This window comes from Populus trichocarpa, chromosome 14 (genome assembly GCF_000002775.5).
Source record: "Populus trichocarpa isolate Nisqually-1 chromosome 14, P.trichocarpa_v4.1, whole genome shotgun sequence".
NCBI classification, from domain to species: domain Eukaryota; kingdom Viridiplantae; phylum Streptophyta; class Magnoliopsida; order Malpighiales; family Salicaceae; genus Populus; species Populus trichocarpa.
In genome coordinates, this window is record NC_037298.2 from 13652035 (window position 1) to 13671637 (window position 19603).

Below are 19603 nucleotides of genomic sequence, written 5' to 3' on the forward strand. Positions count from 1 at the left end.
AGCGGTCGTGATAATCTCAAACGGCTGAGAAAATGGAGAAAGAAGAGCTTTTTCTTTCATTTTTTGAACAGAAAGTGATGGTTATCATTTCTCACACGAATGCCGTCCTCTGTTTCAAGAAAAAACAGGCGGTGTTAACGTGGCGGCAGCCAGTGGTGGTTAGGTTATGGACCAGACAGACCTGTTTGAATTAATTCGTAAATCCTTGACATTTCCGGGATGTCATGCTCGCTAAATTGTCAAGGTACTGCCTTACTCTTTACGCTTGTATGGATGGATTCCATAGCAAGAAAATATGAATTTGCACGTCAATTCAATACTAAGTTTTTTTTTTTTTCACATAGATTTGGAAGATACATCTTCTATATTCCGTATTAAATTTAATGCATAAGAATTAATAAATAAATAAATAATAAATAAATAACGATGTTTTTCTTCGTACGTGGTGGTTCCTTGTGTTTGCAGGGAAACAAAACAGACTTTCAGTTCCATTTTTCCTAGATCCAGGGGTGCATGCGTGTCGGGCACCGGATCGAGGTTTCTTGCATGCTAATACCTACAGCGGAGGCATACATATCTGTGCTTAGCGTGCAAATCTTAAGTAACGTACAAAATTGAGAAAAAATTGTTAGTTTAATATTAGTAGGTAATTCGTTCGTTAGATATGGTATTATTATATTATATTATATTATTATAAATATATATTTAGAGAAAAAATTGTTAGTTTAATATTAGTAGGTAATTCGTTCGTTAGATATTGTATTATTATATTATATTATATTATTATAAATATATATTTAGAGAAAAAATTGTTAGTTTAATATTAGTAGGTAATTGGTTTGTTAGGTATGGTATTATTATATTCATGTAAATATATTTTTATTATTAATAAAAGCTTAATTTATTTTTAATATTTATATAATATTAGATTAATAAATTTAAAGTAAAGATAAAATCCATGTAAAAAAAATATTTTGCAAAAAAAATTATAAAGTTGTTATAATTATGGGATTTCTATTACATCAAAATATTGTTTCTTAAATGTACCTGGTCGATGCTCTCTTAAAAACTGGATATTTATTAGAGTTGTAGAGACTGATACATATTATGTTCTTTCTTTCATGAAAGAAAGCAGTTGCTCTTATAAGCTGATGTATAAAGGATACCTGGAACTAATATGTAGGTGTTTCTCATAAAACATGTACAATGAACTGACTCGTATGAGAATTTCATATAAAGAGATCGTCTATATTTATGGAAAGGCTCATGTGATGGCTGTATAAGTGATCCTTAAACTTGAGATCACTAAGTCATTTTATATAGAGAATATTATGTTTTGATCATATTACATGTTATCTTAATCGAGGTAACGAAGGGGCAGACATTAGGTGTAGCATGAACTACATGAAGGTACTTAAATGATCAAGAGGATTCATCACCCTAAGTGAATTAGAAAAAATATTTCATCTATTCTCAAATAGTATTGATTGATAAATCATTGGGCAATGTGGAATGAGATTTGAAAAGAGTTTCAAATCTTATTCATATGTTCGATGACTATTAATGAGAACAAACATAATTTAACATGACAAACATACTTCATACTTTAATATTAAATCAGAACATTATTGATGAAAGAATATTAATTACATTAAGAAATCAGTCACTAAAAGGTTAAGTCAAACCACTAATGAATTTTCTAATATTTTGGGGATCATGACATGTTGCTTGACGATGATCTTCAAATATAAATTAATCAATTGTTGAGTTGATAATAAATTAAATTATTTAATTTATTTATTTAGAATTATAATTTATATTTAGGCCAACATATTAGGAACCTAATGGGTCACACACATTAAGAACCATTAGTCAAAAAATAAACTAGAATGATTTAATTAAGTATGACTTGATTAAAATATATTTTAGAAATTAAGGATAATAATATAATTAATATAGGGATTATATTTCTAGATCTAGAAAAATCAAGTAAGGACTTGATTGATTAAATTTCTAAAATTATCCTTAAATAATATATGGATATTATTTGAGGGGCAAATAAATATTTTATCATTTATAGGGTTTTTAAGATTCCCTATAAATATAAAGTTAAGCCTGTTATTTTGTAGGTATAAGAGGAGTGATTGTCTGTTAGATAGAAAAAATACTAAAATACAATAAAGGATTTAAGAGATTTCTCACATGTGGTTCGTGTGGATTACCGTTGGAGGTCGGACAATTGGATGACTTGTAGTTTGCGACAACTCAACCTTTAAGAAATTATTCAAAGCCAAAGAAGATCAAATCTTCAAATAATAAATCCCTAAACAACTCTAAATCTATCTAAAGGGATCCTAAAGACTCCAAAATAATTTTGCTTCATAGTTTTCGCTACGTGTATGATGTTTGGAAACCCAACGAAGTTATCATCATGAATTATAAGCTCTCCTTTTTGGAATTAAATTATAAGTGGTGTTTTTGTTATTGCTAGAAGAGATGCTTCAGAAGCACCCAATAATCATTTAACTAAGGTAGTGCTTGAGAGTGTGGTAACGGTTGTTTTTTAAAGTGCTTTTCGCTTGGAAATACATGAAAATAATGTTTTTTTTTGTTTTTTTTAACTTCAGCACATCAAAACAATCTAAAAACACAAAAAACAATTAATTTCAAGCAAACAAAAATTTCAAAAAAAAAATCATGAAACATAGTTTTCAATCACAAAAATAAATAGCCCTTAAATAATGCACGGGTGAGGGATCACAATGGGTCTAGAATTGGATATATCCATCCCACACCCGGTTGTTTTTCACTAATATTTATTTTAGCCTCTTTAATCTCTGGAAAAGCTATTTAGTCTTTTTATTAATATTCATTGTCTAAACAAAGTGCTCGATTATCTTTGTTCTATGATCCAAGTAACGAGTTTACTAGTTAACCTCAGTTGACTCGAGTCGTTTTCTTTTGTTTCCTTTTCTTTAATTGATTTTTTTCAAACTCATTCTTCAACATTAAGTTGACTGGAAATTGGACTTCATAATTTATTTTTATTTATTTTCTATAAAGTTCTCTCGATCTCATATCCCATATCATAGGTTTAGCAAGTTAACCAGATCGATTTGGGTTATTTTTTAATCATTTTTTTAATTGATTTTTTTTCTAATTTCATCCTTCAACATTGAGTTGATTAGAAATTAAGCTTCACAATTTATTTTAAATTATTTTCTATGCGTTACGGTCTCATGACTCTGGTCGTATATTTGGTAAGTTAACCCAAGTTAACCCAAATCGATGTAATATGTTACCGTCTCAATATATTTTTTTTAAGAAAAAGACATCTTGAATTTGTTTTAGAAGGCAATCTATATTTTTACCGGTTGTTTTGGTTATTTTTGGATCCGTCAAGTTCATCAGGTCATATTATATCAACCTACATGGTTTTTTTTAAAAATAAACATTCTACTAAAAAAAATGATAAAAACACCTAGATATTTTTTTAATATAAAAAAAACATTTGATCTTACTCATAACATGTGCCAAAGATTTAGTATATTATCCAGATCTATTAGGGTTCTTTTTTTATTATTATTAACGTGGGTGTCTGAATCAGCTTACGCGTACCTCGACTAATCCCACGGGCCCTGAAGTTAACGACCATGTAAGCCTCTAGTGGCCATCATATTAGCAACCACAAGGCTCGAATCTGAGACCACAAGGGGAGCAAACCACTTGGTCCCAAACTCTTACCATTGGGCCACCTACTAGATGGTTGATCTATTGGGGTTCTTAATCTTTATTACCTTGTCATATGATGCAAAATTTGATTTGATTTTAATGAGGCAAACTCAAGAGAAGTTTTTTTAATTTTCAGTCCTAAACTAAATTGGTGGCTTGCATTATGTCGCGGGCTAAATCAAATTTTTCCCAACATACAAAAGAATATTTAGGCGATGTTAGTGTTTTTAAATAAGAAATAAAAGTTTGAGGCTCGGGTCATTGACTTGACTGAATTCAATAAGCTCGGTTAATTTGATAATATGATTAAAAAAAAAACAATGACAGTAAATAAACTGAACTAAACAAAAAAATGACAATGATCATCTCAAAAAATAAATGCTTGTCGATACCACAAAAATATATCCTTTTAATATTCTTAAAAGATCTCCATGATCTTATTTGATAACAAAGCCAAAATTAAATGAGAAAGTAATAATCCCATAAAATAAAATAAAATAAAATTTTAAGCTCAATTCCTAGCACAACAAATGATAAAGGATAAAAAGTTAAAAAGAAAACCAAATTAAGAAAAGGACAAAAAAAACCAGACTCGAGTCCACCCGAGTTAGCTTGCCAAATTCATAACTTGTTAGTGAAACCATGATAACCTTGTAGAAAGAAAATTGAATAAAACTACAAAGTTCAATTCTCAAACAACCCAATGTTAAAAGACAAAACTAAAAAATATATTATTTTAAAAAAAAATCAACAAAAAAAAAGACTTATGGCAACTCGTGTTAACTTGCCTAGATTGTAGTCTAGGACATGATATCGAGATAACTCCACATAAAGAAAAGTGAAAACAAAAATCATAAAGATCAATCTCAAACCATCTCAACATTGAAAACAAACCAATGTGAAAAAATGACCTAAAAAATATCAAAATCAACTCGAACTAATCCTCAAAACTCGTAACCCGAGTCATGAGCCCGAGACTAACTCTATAAAAGGCAAACCTGAAAAAAAAACATTCACGAAGCCAGATTCTTAATCAATAAAACATTAAGGGGTGGAATTGAAGAGAAAAAGATTCTATCAAAAAAAGAAACAAAAAACAAATAGCAATCAAAATAATGCTGATCAAATTCGACATAAAAATAAACTTAAACTAAATGTTGAATGATTAAATTTAAAAAATAGCAATCAAAAGAATGAGATTCGCATCTAATATAAAAATTAAATGACTTCAAATACTAAGGGATTAAATTGAAAAACAAAATCAATTTAAAAAATGACTCAAAACAAAATAAATATTAGTCTAAAGAACGAAGACCAAATTTAATACAAAAACAGAAAACAGAATAATATGACACCTTTCAATTTTGGTAGATCAACGTGAATCTCAATGAGAGAGAAAATAGAGGGAGAAGAATAAAAGATCATTATAGCTCAATCGTCAAATCGTCGCTAACACATAATATACAACTAAGAAGTGGAAGGCAAGCCACGTCCATTGCCACCTCAGAAACCAGTGTTTGGCCACTGTGTGATGTTTTAAAAAAAAAGTTAAGAAAAATTTAAAAAAAAACATGAATTTTTTCTTGACCGTGCAAATCAATTCCTGATATTAGAAAAAGAAAAAGGGATTAGATATTTTTTTAAGCTTCAAATTCGATCCTTGAAGCTTTAATTATTTTAAATCAATCAAATTGAATTTTATTTTGGTAAACGAGAATTAACGGAGTGATAGAATATTTTTTTACCCCCTTGAGATCCTATAAAAATGCATGAAAAATAAATCATACAAACCAAAGCAATTTTAGAAGACCAAATAAAAAAACAAAGAAACTGAGACTAAAGTGTTAAAAAACCTAGAGACTAAAAAAAAAAAAAAGCATTATTAGAATGAAGGCTTAGTTTTTTTTATAATTTATAAAATTTGTAAAATAAACCATTATTTTATAGAAATTATATATTTTTCCTGAGTTTTTTTTTCAGAGTAGCACAATAAAAAATAAAGAAAAGAAAACTAAAACAGTTTAAAATTTATTTAAAAAAATAACATAATTTAGTGAATAAACCGGTAGAGGCAAACTTAAAAACTATTTTAAATTTTGTATATTAAAATTTAAAAAAATAAATCAAACTCTATTTAAATATTCAAATAGAATTTGGTTTATTTTTTAAATTGAAATAGATTTGATTTATTTTTTAAATTGAAATATTAAAACTTTAAAATAATTTTTCCTATGATATCCATTTTACATAACTTGGAGAATGTAGAACGTATTCCCGAAGCTCTTTGGGAAAGCAAAATTAATTGATATTAGAATAAAGTGAAACTCACAGCTGGAAAGGTTGAGAAAATTGAATTTAAGTTTAAACAGATTTGATGATAATTTTAACCTTGGAAAAAGGGATTGTTGGTTGTTTTTCAATTTCAATTTCAAAGGAGATAGATATGGATTTGAAATTAAGTGTGATACAAGATCACATCAAGCTGTGTAGAACATTGACTAAATTAAGATCAGTCTTCTGTTTCTTTGTCTTCTCATGCCTCGTATTAAATTTCCCGACCTACCAAGAACATTGACAGGATATAGACACAGTACAGTCCCCACGTTGAACTACTTTACCACTCTCTCTCACAACATCAACATGCTTTAAGCCGAGGTTCTGAATTCTGTTTTGATTGAATTGAAAATAGTAGGAATAATTTTTAATATTATTTTTAATATTATTGTTATTGAAAATAATAATGAAGAATTGTTTTTTTATACTTGGCTGGTTTAATTGTTAAATTGAACCAGGTTTAATTTGATTCAATGACTTTTCAAGACCGGAACGGAACATGTGGAATGAAATCGCAACATTCCGACCGAAATTTAGTCGAAAAATCCGGAACAGACCGAGATTTGAAATAAGATGAAAATTATTCCGTTTTTTGAATTTATATGAAATGTTTCGGCCATTTCAAAAAAAACAAAATGGAATTGACAACCATGCTTTAAGCTAATATATATAATCTTCCACTGCATGGATTAGGTAGAGTGAAGATCTTAATTGTGCTTAAAATTGCATATATATATATATATATATATATATATATATATATATATGTGATAGTGAGTATTTTTTGCTATATATGTTTATGAATAGAAAAAATTTAAAAAACAAAATGTATTTGGCAAACATGTTAAACTCAAAAAACTTGCATTTGACAATCAGTCAAGTTCAAAATAGCATGGATCTAACAAATATATCAGATCCAAAGAATTTGGGTCTAGCAGTCAATCAATTTCAAAGTAGCGTGGGTTTGGCATACATGCTAAACTCATAAAACTTAGGTTTGTCAATCAACTAAACCTACAATAGCATGTGTTTGACAAACATGTCAGACCCGAAATACTTGAATTTGGCAGTCAGTCAAGTTCAAGATAGCGTGATCTAGCAAATATGTCAAACCCAGAGTATTTGGATTCAACCATTACTAAGTTTTAAGGCTATATGTTTGATCCTAGATGATCCCCTAAATTAAAAGTATTTTATGCATGATAAACTATCATGTCTCTTCATCTATAATAATTATACGAGTCATTCATATCCTATGTAATCATAGATGTACAAAAGATCTCTTAAGGGATCTACTATACTTATTATCTCATTAATGATATGTAAGAAATATTTATCCTCCATTAATATCACTAAAAACAGAGAACTTTTTGGTTATTTTCTTATCTGAAAACGACAAGGTTCAGGAGATATAAATACCCCATGAACTATAAAGGTAAAGTTCAGGACTTTTTATATCTTAAGATAAACTTATATAGATTTCAGAGTATTAATTATCTTAAAATTCAAGAACAAACAAATATATTTGTTGGTTGAATTTAAAATTTTTTTAAATTATTTATTATCTTTTCTATAAAGATACTGACTTTATTATAAATAGGTCTTTAAATTCTCTTGATTATGATTGTTTACACAGACACTCAATCTTTTTAATATTATTATAAAATTCTTTAATCTAAAAAGAAAAAAAAAATTCAATTATGAATATATTGATTAACTATTATTTTAAATATTAAATAACTTATTATTTATATGTCTTGACATCATATCAGTGTATATGTATGTTTTTAAATATTCATACGTAAAATTCAAAAAGGCGGGAGAATTAACAATTTTTGTCGGTAAAAAAATATTAGTTAATTTCTTTCACTAAAAAAATGTTATGCGAGACTAACATGGTTTGCCAACCAATTTCTTGATGAAAATAATATTAGAAAGTGTAATAATAGTTATTTTTAAAATATTTTTTATTTAAAAATATATTAAAATAATATTAATTTATTTTTAAAAAAATATTTTTGATATCAAGAAATCAAAATAATTTAAAAAATATCAACAAAAAATTAATTTAAAAAAAATTAAAATTTTTTTAAAATACTTTTAAAATATAAAAATAAAACATCCTTAAAATAGTCTTTTCAATCCATCAATACTTCAAATATTTTCGTTAGTGATTGATGTGTTTAACGTGTAGTGCTAACAAAGTTAAGCTTTAGCCTTAATGCTCACGCTTGGTGTTAACGGACAGAGCATTAACACGTTGTGAATGTTTAGAAATGTAACGGTGAGTATTTTTTATTTTAAAATATATTAAAATAATATTTTTTTTATTTTTTAAAATTTATTTTTGATATAAACATATTAAAATGATTTTAAAATATAAAAAATATATTAATTTAAAAAAATATAATTTTTTTTTAATATTTTTAAAAACACTTTCATAGGTTCAAATTCAGAGCGTGTTTGGTATTGTGGTTGCTGTTGTGGTTGTGGTTTTAAAAAAGTTGTTTTATAAAAAGTACTTTTAGTTGAGGTTGGGTTGGAAAAATATATGTTTGGTTAAAACTGTGGTTGAAATTGAGGTTGAACAAAAAGTAGTTTAATGTGTTTGGTTAAAAAAATGCTTTTCAAATTGAGGTTATAAAATAATTAAAAAATATTTTTAATTTAAATATTGTAGATTTAACTACTATTATTACATCATGAAATAAATAATATTGATATCATTTTTTTTTTATTATTCCATTAAACTATATGCAATGTCATCACATACGAAATTTATCCAACAATGACTATATTTTTCATGGTTTCTTAAGCACGCAACAACAAAAACTGAATTTTTTGTTACGTCATCAAGCGATATCTTTCTAATTTTTTGAATAAAACACAATTAAAATAAAAATAAAAACTGAATTTTTTTTAACTGGGTCGAACCCGGCAATAACATAATTGGAATTGCGATCAAATTTCACAAATGCTACGTCATCATGTGATATCCTTCTAATTTATGTAGTGTTATTAAATAATATTAAATACTAGTTTTTCGAGTAAAACTCAATTGTTTTAAAAAAAATTTACAATTTCATTACGTACAAAATTCATTCGACAAGAACTACAGTTTTTATGAATTTTTGAGCGTGTAATAAAATTAGGTAAAATATTATCAGGAATAAAATTGAGATTACAATACGAGTAAATTTAATTCACCTTAAACTAATTTTTTTAAAAAAAAATATTGTTCATGTTCACATGAACAATACGAGTGAAATCAATTAACTATACTGGTTTTTCGAGAAAAAAAAAACTAAACTTTCTGCCATGTTTTTCAAAAAAAAAAAAAAAAAAAAACAACACTGTTCACTAAAGTGAACAGTGCAACAGTGGAGCATGGCTCCACTGTGGAGCCATGCTCCACTATTCTGCTTTTTTCCCTACGAGAAGCAGCAAAATGCTGCTTCTCATGAAACTCCGGTTTCATGTGGGTCCTACCCACCAAAAGCAACTTTTTTTGGGTTACCAAACGTTAATTAACGTGGCTGCGGGTGAACCTCGCCCGCAGCCACGTTCCCAAACAGCCACTCAGAGTGTCGGCCTCCTGGACTGTACGAGTTAACAACACCAAGGCATCTTCGTAGCATTTATATTAATTATAGTTAATCTAATATTAATTATAGTTAATTAGATGAAGTTGATCAATATCCCAGCTGGATGCACTATAAATCCCATCACAGTTGGACTCCAGTACGACTGATAGCCGAAAGTTAAACAACTTTCACCACTGCACTCCAGCGGTGCTGCCAGGTGCTCAGACTCCACAATAATAACCAAAAAAAATCTTCAAATTAAAATCGTTTTGTTTACGGTAAAGTAAATTTTTTAAAAGTAAATTATGAAAAAGTAAATTATTTTAAGATATTTAATAGCATAATAAAAATAAGGTGGGAAACACTTTATAGTGTTTGGTTATGTCATGAAAAATAAACTGAAAAATAACTTATAAATGTTTTATTTTTTTTCAAGTTTATTAAAATAATGAGGAATAAATCTTACAAATTAAAAAGTTGAATGAAAATGAAATTGAAAAAAAATATAATTTCATAAATTATCTCAAATAAAATAAATAATAATCAAAATAATAGAAATCAAATCTAAAAAATAAAAAAATTAAAAGATGAAGAAATTAGAATAATAATAATTAACATTTCATAAATTATTTCAAATAAAATAAGTAATAATCAAAAGAACGAGTATTAAATTTGATAAATAAAAAATTTCAATTAAAAATGATTTGGGAAAAACAAATAATAATTATAAAAATAAGGAACAAAATTAATATAAAAATTAAATTCTAAGGGTTAAAATTGAAAAATAAATATTCAAAACAAAATATATATAGCAATCAAAAGTTTAAGGACTAAATTTGATATAATCAGCAAATAATATAATATTTTTAAATTTTTCACAATTTTTAGAAAGTATTTTTTGTTTAAAATAAAAATAAAAATATTTTTCTAAAAATCAAGATAAATTTTTGTTGCTGATAACAAATAAACACCGAAAACAAACGAAACCTAAAATGGCGGATTCAGACTAATAAATATATAGAGCATAATGGGAGCTGCAGAGATGAATCTAATATGTTGTCTGCCTGAAACAACATGCATTGTACCGGTAGCCAGCAGACAGAAGAATGTCCACATGCTCTGTACCAAATTATTCTCTTACGGATCAACTGGATCCAAGTCCCGATATTTCTCAGAAAAATTCAAGAAACTCTCAGGATCATCTTCTCAACTAGGAGCAAAACATGGTGTTACACTCGTACGATTCGATCAGAAGAACTAAGAAGGCAATACCACCAGCACTGGAATTTCTGGATCGCATGTAATCCGTGGTGATCTCTGTTCTTTCAACAAACACAAAAACACTCCCCCAGATGGAAACGACACTAGCTAGCTAGCTAGCTAGCTAGCTAGATAGAAACAGCACATCATGAATGATTAATGATTGATACTATTTTTTTAGAACGCATGATTACCGATTGATAAACATAGATGAGCATGTAATTTGTCATCAAATTGCATGCATTTTAAGCAGCTAGCCAGGGGCCGCCTCCTCTCGGAGGGGCCGGTCACAGCCTCACAGCCACAGAAAAAGATTCGCTTGTCGACTCCTAGTAGCCTGGAACCATCTTACTGACTAGGCATTTTCCTAGGAGGTTTTTGCTTAAAGAGATGGAAAAGGAGATCAAAACCAAGGCCATCACGCAGAAAATGCATGTTTCAAACATGTCCAAATCAAAGACAGCTAATGCTTAACAGCATCGCCTGTCCCTGATTACGTGAATGAGACAATATTATATTAGTCATCGATGATTCATCATAGCCGATGCTAATGAACTCTGCATGACTGTGTTCAACGTTCTCACGCTACTTCCCCTTTTCCCCTTGGCAATAAAGATATTTTTAAACAATCTGGATCAAGGGAGCAGTGTTTGGATGCTCTTTTGAAAGTTTTTATTTTTTTATTTTTTTTAATACGTTAATGTCAAAAATTAAAAAGAAATTTTAAAAAAATTATTTTAATATATTTAAAATAAAAAATAATTAACTTTAAAAAACATTATACACTACACTACCAATATTGCTTCCAATTTACTTCTTCATAAATATTAATTTTTTTATTTTTATTTGATTAATATGGGTGTTCGGGTTAGTTTGTATGTATCTCGACTAATCTCATGGATCCTGAAGTTAACGACCATGTAAGTCTTCAGTGATCCTGAAAAAATTCAAACTCGTGATCATTAAAGAACAAACTCAAATCCTGACCAGTTCAGCTCCGGGGTATTAATTTACTCATTTTCATATACAGTTGGAGTACCCATTTTCATATACAGTGGAGTAGTATTCCTTAACTTTATCCATGTAATCTCAGCCGTTAGTTGCTTCATGCCATCCTCTATATATAGAGTGCATGCACAATCTTCTCCTTCACACACTTCGAGTTCATCAAAAAATCCCTCCCTCCCTCCCTCCCTCCCCCTCTAATCAAAGCCAGCCTTCCTTATAAGTATCTCCTCTCTGCAGCTCTAATTAATTATTGCGCGCCTTGCATTTCTGAAAGAAATATATATATAGTGATCGATCAGAGTTAAGGCAGCTCTAACATGGCCTGCTTAAATATTTGCAAAGAGGTTGGTGAAGCTTATTGTAATTTCTCTACATTGCTTGCAACCTCTCTCCTTGTGTTATGTTTTTCATGGCTAGGTGTAGGTGTAAATGAATTCATGCTCTTCCAGCCGGCAGCTTAGGAATTACTGGCAATTTTCTGATTCTGGTATTTACTTTAATTAAAGACTAATTAAAATCAATCTAGTAATTAAAAAACAAATTCGCTGTATTGAAATTAATTTATCGGCTTCATTTTGATTTCTGAATATAATTAATTCTTAATGTAATTAAATATTAATCAACATCAGCTGGCCCATATATAATAGTACTGTGCATGCATGTTAAAACGTGCAGGAAGGAAGCGTGCAGGGGAAGCTCGTGAAGAAGGAGCAGGAGGTTTGCACTAGGGATGGAAGCGTTGATCGACATGGCGATCCTGCAATCCGGGGGAGGACTGGGACTTGGTTCGCTGGAATCCTCATATTAGGTATGTAGCTACCGATTAATCAACAGCTGATCAATATTAATTATCTCCTCTTCTAATCACTAGCTTGTTTAAGCAATTGAGAAACAATTAGATAATCAAGCTTTATTAATGAATTAATTATGCATGCATATGCAGTGAATCAAGGGCTGGCGACGTTGGCCTTCTTTGGGGTAGGAGTGAACTTGGTTCTGTTTTTGACAAGAGTGTTGGGTCAAGACAATGCCGAAGCTGCAAACAACGTCAGCAAATGGACTGGAACTGTTTACATATTCTCTCTTCTCGGCGCCTTCCTCAGCGACTCTTACTGGGGGAGGTACAAGACTTGTGCTATCTTCCAGGCCATCTTCGTCACTGTAAGTAATTAATCCCCACCTCAATTCCATTGATAATGAGTTAACTTGATTCGCTTAATCAGGAGTTATTGTTTTTTCTTTATTATTTCATCTGGAATTAATTTCTATCCCTTGGCATGCAGGGTCTGGTATTGTTGTCACTGTCTTCCTACTTATTCTTACTCAAACCGAGAGGCTGTGGTGATGAACATTCTCCATGTGGATCCCATTCAACATACCAGAATGTCTTTTTCTACTTCTCCATCTATCTTGTTGCCCTTGGAAATGGAGGCTACCAGCCTAACATTGCTACCTTTGGGGCTGATCAGTTTGATGAAGAGGACCCTAAAGAAGGCCACTCTAAGATAGCTTTCTTTAGCTACTTTTACTTGGCTCTCAACCTTGGTTCTCTCTTTTCGAACACCATATTGGGCTATTTTGAGGACCGGGGCATGTGGGCGTTAGGATTCTGGGCATCTGCTGGCTCTGCTCTTTTGGCACTGGTCTTGTTTCTCATTGGGACTCCCAGGTATAGACACTTCACCCCCAAGGGCAACCCCCTCTCTAGGTGTTGCCAGGTGATGGTTGCTGCAACAAGAAAATGGAAGGTTCAGAGGATGCCAAATCAAGGTGATGATCAGTTTGAATCGGATGTCCCAAAGGACGGTTCCAAAAATGGGGATAGAAAGATACTACACACCCAAGGATTCAGGTATATTATTTGCTATTCATCAAGAAAATTAATGTTCCCTCATAAATACGCCGTACTCATGTAAATTACTAAAATCTTACCAGATTCTTGGATAGAGCTGCAATTATTACATCCAAGGATTATACAGAGAATCGCATTCACGATCCATGGCGTGTCTGCACAGTAAATCAAGTTGAAGAATTTAAATGCATCCTACGACTCCTCCCTATCTGGCTGTGCACAATTCTTTACTCTGTAGTTTTCACTCAAATGGCATCACTCTTCGTCGAACAAGGTGCTGATATGAAAACTACGATTTCGAAATTCCACATTCCTCCAGCAAGCATGTCTAGTTTCGACATACTCAGTGTTGCGGCTTTCATATTCATCTATAGGAGAGTTCTTGATCCCCTTGTTGCCAGAATAAGAAAGGACCCTAAGGGCCTGACAGAGCTTCAGAGGATGGGGATTGGTCTAGTTATCGCAATAATTGCAATGGTTTCGGCAGGGATTGTAGAGCTATTCAGGTTGAAGTACGCAAGAAAAGACTGTCCAAGATGCGAAAGTGCGAGTTCTTTGAGCATACTTTGGCAAATTCCTCAATATGTTCTGATAGGAGCATCTGAGGTGTTCATGTATGTGGGGCAATTAGAATTCTTCAATGGGCAAGCACCTGATGGATTGAAGAGCTTCGGCAGTGCACTTTGCATGACATCAATATCTCTAGGCAACTATGTGAGTAGCTTGCTAGTAACAGTCGTAATGAAGATATCTACCAGAGATGAGATGCCAGGATGGATCCCAGGAAACCTTAACAAGGGTCATCTAGACAGATTTTTCTTCCTCTTGGCAGTTTTGACAACCGCAGATCTTGTTCTGTACATTATCTGTGCTAGATGGTACAAGTACATCAAGTTTGAGAGGCAGCAGGAAGCGGATAGTATATTAAGCAATGAAGAGGCAGACCTTAGAGTTTGATCAAATTCTGCCTTGCAGCGGGAATTTAAGAAGGGCAGAAGAAATCTATATATATTGTGTCATAAATAAAGTGAAAGCGGGTGAGGGATTCATGATAGTGAATAGTTTAATTTTCAGCGATGAGACTAGACAAGGGCATTATATTTTTCACTTTGTCCAGGTTGAGCTCGAGATATTGTGGAACTACTAGCCAGTACCAGCCTGTAAGGCTTAAAATCTGATTTCAGAGTCTAAGAAAAACAAGAAAAAAAGGGCTAGCTGGTGTAAATTTCGATCCCAGCAAGCAGTGATATAATCCCTTTGTAAAACCTTCTCAAGTGGCATTTTGTAATTTGCGTTGTTTTATCAGCCTTTTCAAATCCTTATATTATATATATATATATATATATATATACTCACACACCGTGTGTTCTTCTGACATTCAAGAGAATAAACGTGTTCTTTCGTTCCATGTCGGTCTCGATCAATATGAGTCCATGAATTAAATAACAGGAAGAGTGTCGTGCTAGCGTAGCAAATTAAAGCGTAATAAACTACAAAACTGCCTAACTTCTTAGCTGGAACGTACAATGCAAGTTGCAAGTCTCTCCAGCTCCAAGTATATAGACAAAACACCCTTTGATTTCCACGTAGGCATTCCTTCTCTAGTTCATGTAAATTAGCTGGTTATTTATTCTTTATGTAAGAGATGTTTGAATTTGAGTCCTTTTCAAAAGAGAGAAAAATAAGAAGTGTTATGTTAAACCATCTAATCCATGAATAATATATTTACGTGTGAGAGTTTAAGACTAATTGAGTCTTAAATGAGAGTTTAAGACTAATTGAGTCTTAAATGAGAGTTTAAGACTAATTGAGTTTTAAGACCAATTTTTAACAAACACTACCATTACAACAAAATAAAATATACACCAAACTTTATTACCTATAATCTAAAGCATATGGGGGAAACTATTGTAACAATAGTGTTTTTTCCTACATGTTTTGGTGTGGCTCTAAAAAATACATTTGTCCTTGTTTATTTTTATGTTTTTTTCTATCAATGTTTTTTTTTTTTTTAATATTAGATTTTTTATTGGATTATCTCTCTCAAGATATGGATCACGGGTTTGACGGGTTAATCCAATCGGCTGCGGTTTTATTCCTCATTATTTAACTTTGTTTTTTTAACTTTATCATTTATTATTGGTATAATTGAGAATTAAGTTTCATGATTTGTTTTATTTATTTTCTATTAGGTTAATTCGGTCTCATATCCTAGAAATAGTGCTTAACGGGTTAATCTCGGGTTTACTTGGGTTGTTTTTTGTGTTTCTTGTGTAATTGAATTTCTTTTCAATTTTATCATTCAATATTAGGTCGGTTAGAAATTGAGCTTTCATAATTTGTTTTGATTTGTTTTCTATTAGAATATCTTGGTCTCATGATCATGGTTGCGGGTTTTGGTATTTTACGGCCTGTTTGGGATTGTGGTTGCGGTTGTTTTTTAAAGTGCTTTTTACTTAGAAATGTATTAAAATAATATTTTTTTTTATTTTTTAAAAATCATTTTTAACATCAGCACGTCAAAATGATCTGAAAACACTAAAAAACAAATATTAATTTGAAGTAAAGAAAAAAATAAAAAAAATTTAATTTTTTTCAAAAGCGCTTTTAAAACGCAAAAACAAACAGGGTCAGGTTATTATTTTTTATTTTCTTTCAAGAGGTTATCTTAGTCTCATGTCCTTCAACATTGGATTTTTTTTATTGGGTTGTTCATGTCTCATGACCCGAGTCGCGTGTTTGACAATTTAATCATATTGACTCGGTTTTTTTTAATTGATTTTTTTAAGATTCCATCATTTAATATTGTGTTTGAATGAGAATTAGGTTTCATGATTTATTTTGGTTTGATTTTTATGAGGTTATCTCGGCTTCATGACCCGAGAATAGTGTTTAACGAGTTAACTCATATTGACTTGTATCATTTTTTTAATTAAAATTTTTACAAATTTCATCATTCAACATCGGATAAATAGGATTGATTGAGAATTAAGCTTTATAATTTATTTTTATTTGCTTTTTATTGGGTTATATCAGTCTCATAACCAGATTCGTGAATTTGACAAGTTAATACGAGTTAAATCAAGTTATTTTTTATTTATTTTTTTCTTTGAGGTTATCTCGATCTCTTGACTCAAGTCATGAGTTTGGTTGATTGACTTGGGTTATTTTTATGTTTTTTTAAATTGATTTTTTTTTAGTCTCATCCTTTAATATTGTATTGATTGGGGATTGAACTTCATAATTCATTTTTATTTTCTTTCTATGGGGTTATCTCAATCTTATGACCCGAGTCGCGAGTTTGACAGGTTAACTCAAGTTGCTTTTTTAAGTCCTTTTTTTAATTGATTTTGTTTTCAATTTTATCTTTCAACATTGAGTTGATTGGAAATTAGGCTTTATAATTTGTTATGATTTGTTTTCTATGAGGTTATTATAGTCTCATAACCCAAGTCACAGATTTGACATGTTAACCCAAATTTACCCAAGTCAATCAAATATATTGTTATCTTAATATTAAAAAAAGAAGTTATCTTGAATTTTTTTTTGAGTCAGACTATGTTTTTACTGGTTGTTCGGGTTGCTTTTGGATCCTTAAAGTCAAAAAGGTCATATCGAGTCAACACCCATACAGTTTAAATTTGTTTTCCACTAAAATATACATTAGCAACATCTAAATATTTTTTTTTTATATTCAAGAAAAATTTGACTCGACCTACAGTACAGTGCGGGTCAATAATCTAGTCATAAACCTAAAACATGTGCCCATTTAACTGTACAAACATTGTGCATCCAGAGTGTAAATGTTATGGATTCGCACAGTTTTCTTTCTTGTATTTATCTATTTCTTTTTCCCAGCTCTGGCTCGATGTTTTGTGTTGTTCTCTACCGATAGATTCCCTTATACCTGGTGTTGGTGAAGGAAGGGCTTACTTTTCTTTATGGGGCTGCTTTTATGGCTGTGATTTTTGTTATTAATCAGTTTGGCTTGCCTTTAAAGAGGGCGTTGACTTTTTTTTTTTTTGGTTTTGTCCTAGTGGATTTAAGCTCTTTGTTTGATCATTTCATTTGATGGCTTTTGTTCCTTCCTTTGTTTTAGGAGTGGTTTTCAAGGAAAATTAGGACATTGTCATTCATTGCAATGGTTGGGGATAGGTTTTAGGGTGATGGTTTCACTCTTTAGCTTTTTGTTGGGATTGGTCCTCGCCATAATAGGTCAATAGCCATCATTATGCATTAAATGCATAATCCACTTACTTGGGGCCTTCGTCCTTTATGCATTGGAAGAGTTGCAACTATTTTAGTGAGATTTGACATCCTTTTTTATTGGGATGATGGGTTTGAAATGATTTTTCTTGTTATGTCTTTATTGCCTTTCATTCAACTAGGTAAGTTCTTTTTCCTTTCTTAGTTTTATTTTTCCCTTATGTCTAATAATAGTTTTTTTAGTTTCATTCCTTTTTTATTTCAAACACTATTTGTTTGCTCATTTGTTGTACAATGTACATTTGATTGCCTTGGATTGTGTTATTCTCTCTTGGCTTTTTTCTAGTAGGAGCTTTAGTTTCATTTCATTTGGTTCCCTCATGAGGGTCTTCTAGGTCTCTCTCCAGATTTTCCTCCATGTTTTAGCTTTTTTTTTCTTACCATTATAGTTGTTGTAGTTCTTTTTTTGCTCATACTCTCTTGTTTTTGTGATTTGGTTTTATTGGTGTTTATATATTTCATTTTTAGGTTTTTGTTATTTGATTTCCAAGTTCTCATTGGTGTTTGAATTTCTTTGGTGGTATTTCTACCGTATGTAGGTCTACTATCTTTGCTTCATTGACTAGTTAGCTCTCTTTTCCTTTTCATTTATAAGCTTGGTAGGTGGCATATGTCTTTGAAACTGACCTTTATGTATGAAAATATTAATCCCATTTGAACTACTTGGCCCATGGTCTAATAAACTTATCCCTTTCTTCCCAATTGCCAACCATATCATCTCACCAAGCCACTCAAGCAGTGTGTCAGTGAGAGGCATGAAGGTGTTTAATGTTTTAAGTCTTGTCATCACAGCATAAGTGATAATACTTTTTCCTAAACCTCAATTACGGCAAATAACATGGGTTTGCAATTTATTCTCCTTGTTTTAATATGCTCAAAAAAGCATCTTATGTGCTAGAATGTGTGTGGTACTGAGACTAGATGCTCAACACTAGATGTTTGCACTAATTCTTCCTTTTCATTTACCTATTTTTTTCATTCTTTTTTTTTATTATTTTATATTGGTCCGCTGGCACCAGTGTTTGCTTTACACGTAACTCTTCTTTTATATATATAACAATTTCATACATTTAGAGAGCATTCTAGAAAACCTTAGTGATTCAGAGGATCACCCTTCACCAACATTCAATAAAACATCAAAGCCGCCAACACAAGAAACGATATTGATCAAGGCCAACACCTACAAATGTAATAGCTTGCATAAAAGCCTATTATTCACCACTTTGATTCAACCTTTAAGTTAACTAAAAAAAGAAAAAAATAGATTTTGTGATTCATGCTCATCACAAACCCATTTCATCACCCATTTATCTAATGGAGTTGAACATGCCTTTTGTTATCTTAACATCATGCAATATTGATATTTTTCCTCAGTGTTCTTTCTCTAGTCTATTTTTCTTTTATGATTTGCATGCTTTGCAAATATATATTCACCTTTTATTTATGCATGTTGTTTGATGTTTCTAGCATTCTACGGTGTTTGTTCTAATCTCCAGGTATAGATTCATGATTAGTTTTACCTACCCTTCTTCGAATAAATGTTATGACTAATTCACAATATAAAAAT

The 19603-nt window shown here is 30.7% G+C and overlaps 1 protein-coding gene across 2 annotated transcripts; it reads left to right on the forward strand.

Annotated features, from left to right (window-relative positions):
- Positions 1-12081: 12081 nt before the first annotated feature.
- On the forward strand, positions 12082-15072 carry LOC7463390 (protein NRT1/ PTR FAMILY 7.2). Of its 2 annotated transcripts, none has more exons than XM_002320542.4 (5): positions 12082-12262; positions 12594-12726; positions 12862-13079; positions 13202-13770; positions 13854-15072. In XM_002320542.4, the coding sequence occupies exons 1-5, from the start codon at positions 12236-12238 to the stop codon at positions 14725-14727; spliced, it is 1821 nt and encodes a 606-aa protein (XP_002320578.1). In that variant the 5' UTR covers positions 12082-12235; the 3' UTR covers positions 14728-15072. The 2 variants fall into 2 exon arrangements, with proteins under 2 accessions (XP_002320578.1, XP_024440249.1); XM_024584481.2 differs by having other exon boundaries at positions 12609-12726.
- Positions 15073-19603: the final 4531 nt, after the last annotated feature.

What these genes read in the sequence shown, in the direction of transcription:
- LOC7463390 (XM_002320542.4), top strand. Translation starts at nt 12,236, where the DNA reads ATGGCCTGCTTAAATATTTGCAAAGAG. An exon ending in GCTTAAATATTTGCAAAGAG is followed by an intron (nt 12,263 to 12,593) that starts GTTGGTGAAGCT and finishes TAAAACGTGCAG; the next exon opens with GAAGGAAGCGTGCAGGGGAA. An exon ending in TCCAGGCCATCTTCGTCACT is followed by an intron (nt 13,080 to 13,201) that starts GTAAGTAATTAA and finishes CTTGGCATGCAG; the next exon opens with GGTCTGGTATTGTTGTCACT.